This window comes from Benincasa hispida, chromosome 7 (assembly GCF_009727055.1).
Source record: "Benincasa hispida cultivar B227 chromosome 7, ASM972705v1, whole genome shotgun sequence".
Taxonomy (NCBI): domain Eukaryota; kingdom Viridiplantae; phylum Streptophyta; class Magnoliopsida; order Cucurbitales; family Cucurbitaceae; genus Benincasa; species Benincasa hispida.
In genome coordinates, this window is record NC_052355.1 from 25,723,578 (window position 1) to 25,732,683 (window position 9,106).

General features: G+C 32.4%; 2 protein-coding genes across 3 annotated transcripts; one reads left to right on the plus strand and one right to left on the minus strand.

The window, feature by feature from the left end:
• The first annotated feature begins 542 nt into the window (after positions 1-542).
• LOC120082215 lies at positions 543-2,610 on the plus strand. The gene is made up of 5 exons (XM_039037494.1): positions 543-1,031; positions 1,135-1,431; positions 1,526-1,850; positions 1,936-2,034; positions 2,127-2,610. Exons 1-5 carry the CDS (start codon positions 768-770, stop codon positions 2,240-2,242), a joined length of 1,101 nt encoding a protein of 366 aa, XP_038893422.1. The 5' UTR covers positions 543-767; the 3' UTR covers positions 2,243-2,610.
• A 1,941-nt stretch (positions 2,611-4,551) lies between these two features.
• Positions 4,552-7,776, minus strand: LOC120081675 (pentatricopeptide repeat-containing protein At4g18975, chloroplastic). 2 transcript variants are annotated; one of them, XR_005482929.1, is made up of 7 exons: positions 7,484-7,776; positions 7,322-7,398; positions 7,137-7,233; positions 6,895-7,038; positions 5,853-6,065; positions 5,482-5,736; positions 4,552-4,793 (listed from the first exon to the last, which is right to left on the minus strand). XR_005482929.1 is itself a non-coding variant. In XM_039036748.1 (6 exons), exons 1-6 carry the CDS (start codon positions 7,532-7,534, stop codon positions 5,536-5,538), a joined length of 783 nt encoding a protein of 260 aa, XP_038892676.1. In that variant the 5' UTR covers positions 7,535-7,776; the 3' UTR covers positions 5,300-5,535. The 2 variants fall into 2 exon arrangements, 1 of the variants encoding a protein (XP_038892676.1); XM_039036748.1 differs by lacking the exon at positions 4,552-4,793 and having other exon boundaries at positions 5,300-5,736.
• Between the last annotated feature and the right edge of the window lie 1,330 nt (positions 7,777-9,106).

Here is a 9,106-nt window from a genome sequence, read left to right on the forward strand (position 1 = left end):
AGATTAATTGATACCTTAATTGAGGTATGATTACTTTGACATAAAACAAATAATATAAAGGGAAATTTTCAAAAATAGAAAAATAAAGGAAACTATTTATGCAAAATAGCAAAATTTAATATTCTTTGATAGAGACTGATGAAAGTCTATTGGTATTTATCAGTGATAGAAATAGATAAAAATCTATCATTGATACTATGTGATAGATGTTTATAGAAGTCTACTATGGTCTATCTGTATTTTTTTTTAATTTTTATAAATAATTTGTCATTTTTTTTGATTTGTGAAAATTTTCCTTTATAAACTTATAAAAAATTAAAGTTAATTAAATTGATAAAACATAAGATTTAGATATATATATATATATACACTTAAAAAAAAAGAAGTTATGAAAGTAAAAGGTAAAAGGAAAAAAACTTGAGAATGGACAAATGGCAGTTAGTTTTGATGAAAAGACAAATGTCTCAACAACTGTTCAATGATTCCACTTCTTTGGAAATCCTTTCTTCTCTCTCTCTCTCTTCTTAAATTTTGAACTGTCTCAAAGTAACCCTGAAACCTTAAATGAAAAGCAAACACTGTCATCAACATTCTTCATCTCTCTCTCTTCTTTTTATTGGGACCCTCTTTTCTTCTTCTCTTCCTTCAAATCTCAAATCACACTCCCACTTTCATCTCCCTCCATTCCATTATTAAATCCCCTCTTCTTCCCCTTCTTATTCTTCACTTCAATTTTCCCTTCCCTTTCTTCTTCTTCTTCTCCCTCCATGGCTTCTGATTCCAACTTCTGGCTTCCCCCTCACTTTCTTTCCGACCACGACAACCTCCCCGGCATACCCACCTCCGCCACCGCCGCCTTCCCTACCGACTTCCCCTATGACTTCAACTCCTCCTCTGTTCATTCCCCTGTCGATTCTGTTCTCGGCGACGACGACAACGACGAGGAAGACTTTCTCGCTGCGTTGACGCAGCGGCTTACTCAGTCCACGCTTCGTGATTCTCAAAAGCTTCCTTCTGTTCACAAATCCCAAGTACCCATCTTTTGATTTTTCTTCCATTTACTTGATTTTCTGGTCTCTTCAATCGGTTTTTGACTTTCTGGCGACTCTGCTTTTTTTTTTTTTTTTTTTTCAGGCGAAGATGGCTATGGCTGGATCTCCTCAGTCTACTCTTAGTGGGGTTGGAAGTTGGTCGGCTTGGAGTACGGTGTCGAGTGATGGAAGCCCAAACGGGCCGTCTCAAGCGCCGTCTCCTCCGACTACCCCTTTCGGTGGTGATAACAACACTTGGGATCTTATCTATGCTGCTGCAGGGCAAGTTGCGAGGCTTAGAATGAATACTCATAGAGATAGGATTATTGGTCCATCTCAAAGTTCTTGTAATCTTGTTTCTTCCATGAAAAACTCTGGATTTTACTCCCACTCTTCACAGGTGAGGTCAAATTAGCTTCCGTTTTTTACTCTTTTTTTGCTCTGTTTTTCGATCTGTAATTGTTTAACTCTGTTTTCCCCCCCTCGATTTTCAGTTTGGAACAGAGCCTCCGATTTTCAAACCGGAGAACTGTTTTACCTGGGGGAGACAAGTGAAGGTTGAGAATCAGCAGATCCATTGTCGAGGACAAGATTTTCACTATGAAAACGAGAGATTTGTTCGTCCTGTGGATTTTCCTCAATCCGCTTGGCCTTCTCTCCAACCCCATCACCGGAGATACCCTTCTCAGCCGAGTACTCCCACCGTACCCCCCGCCTACCACGGCGTCGGATCTGCCCCGAAAAAGGAGTGCGCCGGTACCGGCGTCTTCTTACCTCGGCGATACGACAATAACCCACCACAATCTCGCAAAAGAGCAGGTAACTTTTTTCAACTCCTAACAAATTGAAAATCTGGGATTCTCGAATTTGAACTTGCTTCTTACTTTTCACTCTGTTTCTTCAGATTGTGCCTCGATTGCTCTGCTTCCAGCGAAGAACATTCAGGACATGAACCGATCTGTTCCCCAAATTACATCGAATCGCCGCCTTCTGCCGAGCTGCGGTAAACTTTTAGAATCGATTCACAGTTCTTCAGATCTGTTAAATAGTAATAAGCTAATGAGTTCTTGTTGGTTTTGTTTTATATTTCTCCAGAAGCTTTAATGGCTCAAAGAAACGCCATTTTCGCACAACAGAGGCTGAGTTATCCCCGGCCGGCGGACAGAGGGAAAAGCCACGAATTTCTTCTTCCTCAGGAGTGGACATACTAAAACAACACTACTGAAAGCTGAAAAAAAGTGCTTTTTTATAATTTTATTGATTGAAGTGTTATTTTAGATTAGATAACAATAAAGAAATGAATTAAGGGCTGTAACTTAAGAAATGAAAAGGGATTTGTTTGCAGGTTTTTAGGTTTTTATAGATGAAGAACAGAGTAAAAAATGTAGTGTTCATTCATCAGAAAGAGAGTGGAAAAAAAGAAAAAGAGAGAAATTTCTAGGAAAGTGGGGTTTTAGGGAAAGAGGGAAAAGAGAGATATTGTAATAAATTTTGTGGGTTTCTTAATAGAAATACATAGCTATATAGTATATCTATAAACCCTTCTAATATAAATAAATTATTTGTTGATTTATGAGTAGAGGCATAGTTTAATTTTTGAAATTTTGGGTGGTGGGTATGAATTGTTCAATCAAATATAAAGTGACAACTTGGGAGACTTTTCTCCTTCCCTTTTTATCTGGTTCAACTAGGTCAACTTTTTTCGGAATTTTCAATTTTACGATCCCTAACATCGGCAACATGAATGTAGTTCAACTCTGAAATTTTTCAAGATTTATGTGTATATGTATAAGCTCCATCAATTTTTCTATTTGGAATGGATAAAATGATCTCAAAATTGGATGTTTTGAAATTTCAATCTTAATTCTCAAGTTTGTTATACTGATGTTGAAATCTTTTACTTTATGTTCATGAAATAATGTCTTTTTCTTTATAAAAAGACTAAATTATAGAAAATATTTATCAACTTTATATTTTCTTTAAAAAATAATCTTGAACTTGTTTTTTTTCTTTTTTTAAAGTAATGTTACCGTTCGTATAAGGTTAAAATCATTTGTATCTCGTTTAAAAGATATTCTTAAATTTTTAAAAGTTTTTTTTGTCTATATGCTAATGCATCTGACATTTTTTTTTACTGAGTTAAGGATATTGTCAACTTTTGAAAGTTTAACCTTCCTAAAACAAGGTAGAAAGAATTTCTGGCTCTATTTGGAATTGTTGTAGCTTTTAAAAAAATTGTTCGTAGTTGTGTTTTTAGAAAAATCAGCTATGAAAAGAAGTAAAATAATGTTTGGTAAATTTCAACTTGAACTTGAAAAAGTAGATTAGAGTGTTTGGTAAATAAATACAAAAATATCTTATTTTAGACATAATAATTAAAATAGACTTATAATCAATTTTTTTTAAAAAAAATTAAATAATTGTTTAGTACGATAAAATCTTATTTGCTATAGATTAATTTTTAAATATTAAGGAAAATAACTTTATTTTAAAAATGAATATGGTATACTTTTTTAAAAAAACGATGCAATTAACTCATGAAAAATATAAAGATAAATTTGATTACGTGAAAAATAGATAAATATTTGAAATAAATCTTCTTTTTACTTGATTTTAGGAGAGTCTAAAAGCTAGAAGAATGATGCTTTTAAAGTCAACGTGAAACTAATGTGTTTTTTAAAAGTGATTTTAACAATTAAATCTATTTTACCAAAGACAAAAAAAAAAAAAAAAAAAATAGTTACAATTTTCTTCAAATGGATTTTTGACACGGGTAACACAATGTCAAACATAGCCTCTACCTATAACTAATGATAATGATTTTTATTGAAAATGTTAAAAGAGCATTAATATAAAATTTCAAAATTTATATGAGTATTTTTTTTAAAAAAAGTACGAATGATTTTCATCTATATATTGATGAGAAGAGTATTTTTTTAACATTTTTTTTAATTTGAAAGTATTAATGAAACTTTAAACTAGAATATTAATGAAACTTCAAAAGAAAAAAAAAAAAAGATAGATGGAATTTTTAAGAGTTCCAAGATATTAAAAAGGATATAATTTGGTCCCTAGTTCAATTTTAATCATTCTACTATCAAATGTCAAATTTTAGTTCTTGAACTTTCAATAAATCTTAAATTTAGTCTTTATTTTTTAATCGAAATTGATTAAATAATGATGATAATAATAACATTCGTGCAAGAAATTCTAGCATGTGAATACATTTTCAAAATTTTTAACGAAAATGCTAATAGATAAAAGAAACATTTCTAGAAAAAATTACAATAAACTAACAATAGGGACTAAATTTATAAGACCTATTGAAAATAATGATGATAATAATAATAATAACATTAATGCAAGAAAATCCGAATATATTTTCAAAATCTTTAACAAAAATGCTAATATATAAAAGAAACGTTTTTGGAGAAAAATGACAATAAGAACAATAAGGACTAAATTTTTCAGACTATTGAAGACTAAAATTAGACCAACATAAAGTATATGGGCAAAAATGGTATTTGAACCTATTAATATATACATATATATATAGAGAGAGAGACACAAACAAATAAGCTTAAAGAAAAATAGACAATCTTTTGAAAAGAAGAGAACATAGGGAGCATGGTCATGCCCATGCCATGCGTGGATGCCGACCGTACAATTTTATGAATAGTTTTTTGTTGGAGCAATGGGGCTGTCCTCTGTACTTGACAGGAATGGCATCCACTTCAATCTGGATCTTGGATTTTCTTTCAACTTTCATGGAATAGATCGCAATCAATATATAAACTATACATTCATTATAATACTACTTTCAAATTATTCAACCAACATCCAAATCTACATTATATAATCAATAAATTATCAACATGTTATCATTATATTATAATCTATCTTTTGCTGCTACCCTTGTTTGTGAATTTGCATTTTCATGTTCATGTCATTGTTGGGATTGTTCAAATCAAATCCATCTTATCTAACTATACTCCACTTTTCTTTTGGCATAATTCTAGCAGTGATTTCATCAAAAGCTTTTCTAGTCTTGATTGCTTCAGAATGAAGATTCCAAACCTTGATGTGAAATTTACTCAACCTTCAGTATACTTTTTCTACTGTTTTCATAAGTAGGCAAAAGCAAAAGATATGAAAATCTTATCCGGTTCGACTAACGGGGTTGTTTGTCCCAATGAAAATAATCCTACTGCTATTCTTTTCATACCTCAAGCCTAAGATAGAATCAAGGTTCTTGCAAACATGATAGATAAAGTCATTTGGTTAACATATACACTACTTTTTTTCATATCTTATTAATATCTTACAATGTCTGCATTATCTCTGTTAGTACTAAAATATTCAAACAAACCAGTGGAAAAAAAATAGACTGCAGATCTAGGTTTCAGCATGCCTTAGCGCATATAATTAACGGCAATCAGTAGATAGATACCTTATGATTCTATGAACTTGTTCATGCTAGTGTTCAGCCATCTCTGCTCTTCAATCATCCATCATCTTCATCCCATCCATCTCTTCTCACTCTAACCCTCTCACCCTTGAAGTGTATGTATTTCCATTGGCAGCCGTATCTTTTATAGACCATTTTCTGGTTTTCTTCTTGACCTAGTTTATGAAAGGCACGGCCGACTCTTCTAACGGTATCTTCATCTGGTTTTACACCCAACTCTTCCATGTCTGCAAATATCTGTAATAAGAGAAGAAATTGAAGCATGAGATCATTGATAAGGTACAAAGAGAAGATTGAAAAATAGAGAGGAACCGGAGGTAAGAAGCAATATGTGGAAATCCCATTCCCAATACCTCGATAATCTTATCTTGCAAGTCATGATGTTCGTACAAAGAGATCATCCTAGAAAACAATCGCTTAGAGATGGAACGTGTATGTGTATGCAAAATCATGTTCCATAATGATTCGGCTTCGTCCACCCTCTTGTCCATATCAAATGCCAGTAAAAGGGTGTCATATGTTCCCATTGTGGCTCCTTGACCCTTGCTTAACATCCACTTTGCCACCTGAGTAATAAGAACCATTGATTAACAAAAAGACTAGGCGGGAAAATCTATAAGGAGCTATTAATTTGACTCCGATCCAGCCAAGATACTCTAATATATGAAAGTGATATCAATAGGTGAAAAGGTCTTGAGTTATCAGTTTTCTTGTGGAAGGAAAAAGGCAACTATTGAATATTGCATACAGAAACCATCATAAATATTCATAAGCCCAAACTTTACCAGATAAAAGGACTTTGGGAAATTGACATTAGGGAAAAGACCAACTTTTCTCTTTCTAACTTTCATTGTTAATCAGATATAATCTTTCCACATGCAAAACGTAAGTACCCTGCAAGTCCAACACCGAGGCTTCCATCGCTTTAAGCAATTTGGCGTTCTAGTTCGAGAAATATTTTTCTCAAAAACACAGACTCGCTGTTGTTTCATCATTCACAATTCAGGAACCAACAACCATCAGTTATCTGCCCATAAAGCTAAATCTTAAACAGGAATTATGAAACTTGATGTATCAACTAAAACCAAAGTGTTATCTCTTGTTTCTTCAATCGTATATTTAACCATAAGAAAGTCCAAATGACCTAGGTTCAAGATCAAACTTCAATATAAAAACTGAACAAACCACAACTTATCAAATAAATGCAACATTACAATAAAAATCTAACACACGAGTAGATTAGCTGACCAAAAAATAAGCGATAATATAGTAAGAGCTGGACAAAGATGATTTCATTACAGACACCACTGCATACTTTAGAATCAACATCATGGACGAGGTACAAATTCGCCAAAAGGCCAGAAAGACAAGAAGTAAAACCGAACTCATTCGTACTTGAATGACACACTTCCATTGACTTCTCTTCCTCAGTATTCTTAAAGCTTTAGCAGCTGCAATCAATGGAAACTCTGTCTCCCAAGCTATCCACTTATTCAATTCTCCATATACAGCTTCTTTCTCATTAGGACATTGGGAAACCTACAATATGTTAGAACAGCATTTGAATTTCAAACTAACTGAAATTACCACTCTTTCCTCTCAATATTGGAGGGGGAATCAACGAAAATGCAGCTTACAATTCTAACAAGATTAAGAGCCTTTTGCCCAGAGCCAGCAGAATCTCTTTTCTTCCATAAATGGTGTTCCTCCTTCCCAACCTTCTTAACAATACGTCTATATTTAATCAAAGCAACCTTAAAATCAAAATCATGCAGTTGAATGAAACTCAGAAAGCAAAAAAAGTATAGGAAAAGAAGAGTACCTCTCAGCTTGCTTGTGGACACACTTGACACTGGCAGCTCTAAATGTCAATTTGTTGTTAAAGTAAATGCAATCTATCTATAAGGGAAAGGGGAAAATTGTCTGATTAAACAGTTAGAAATTGTTAAAACGAAATTGAGGAAGTTTGAATTTTCTTGCTTACCTTCGGCACGAGGGCATCGAACCCAGTTGAGCTTCCATGGTAAACCAACATCAGAAATTTCAAATTTCAGCGCTCTGTGTAATGGGTATCAAGTATAATCAAGAAATTACAGATACGAATCAAAGGGGTTAATTAATTTAGGATAAAGAAGGGCTCTGGGTAGAAGGGCGCAACACAAGTTACACATACGAATCAAACCCCATGTGAGCTTGAGTTCAGTGAAAGACCTGCACAAGTTTCTATCTGTGAGGGAGCGAACGCCTTACCTAAATTATACCGATTTCAAAGTTGCATTTGAATTTGGGTAATTGTTTTAAATTATAAAATTGAGCAAAATTCCACTGTTTTATTTTATAGTTATCCATCCATGATAAATTTTATTTTATTTATAAATAATTGGACTCATTTATTTTTATTTACAAACAATATTTTAATTTTAATTTTTTTTAGGTAAGGACACTATGTAACTTTTGAAAATTTAGAAGTTTGTTTTTCTGAACGAAGTATTAACGGTTTCTGTTCATATGTTAACAATAAGGATATTTTGAAATTTTCTTTAAGTTTAAGAGTTTTTTTTTAATTTTTTTTTGAAAGTTCAAGGATATTTTTGGAGCAAAACATTAATGATTTCCATTCAAAACTAATGATATGAATATTTTAAACTCTTTTTAAAGTTTAAAGCTACTTTTAAAATTTTTTAAAGTTTAAGGATATCTTTGACACAAAATACAAAATACAAAGACATTTTTTGTTTGATAATTTAGCCTTAAAAAACCACTTTCTTCCATAACAATTTCATTTTTGAACTTTTATTTGTAACAATTTAGTCATATACTTTTAATTGTGTGTAAAAATTTACTTTAATATATAAATTTAGTCTATGTGTGGCGTACTTTCAAATTTATAATTATTTAATTCCTATAGTAAAACATTTCATCAAAATTATATATTGATTTATATTATTTAACAATTTAGGCTTTGCAACTTATAAATATATGGAGTTCTTAATTAGTTTATTGATCTATATGCAAGAAATTCCATTAGATCATAACAATAATTTTCATGATAACGACTAAATTGTCACAAAATTTAAAATACATAGACTACATTATGACATACTAAAGTTTAATGATTATTTTGCTATAAAATTAAAACTCTAGAGATTAAATTGTTATGAATTGAAGTTTGGGTAATAAATTGTTACTTCCATTAAAATTTAGGGACCATAAGTATTTTTTTAAACATTTTTATTAATTAATGTGAATAAATATAAGTAATAAGCATTTTCAACCCATTAATGAAGTGTTGATATTTAAATTTAGCATCAAACACCAACAAAATTCACTCCCTCATCCAGAATAGAGGCAAACCAGAGGGAAGATCTAGTCCCAAACTAGCAAAGTCCTCTTCCGAGATGGGAAGAAGCTATGAACAAAAACATCATGATGGAGGTACCCAAAGGGTACCCATGTTTTGGAGGGAGTGAGGAGATAAACCAATGTGGGTTCGATGAACATCCCACACGCACGCCGCCGTCGTCCGTTTGGTCAGGCAAAGCGCATGGTTCTATTCGTCTGCACATTTCGCTCCTCTACCATTCTTCCCCACTTCATTTTCCTCTCC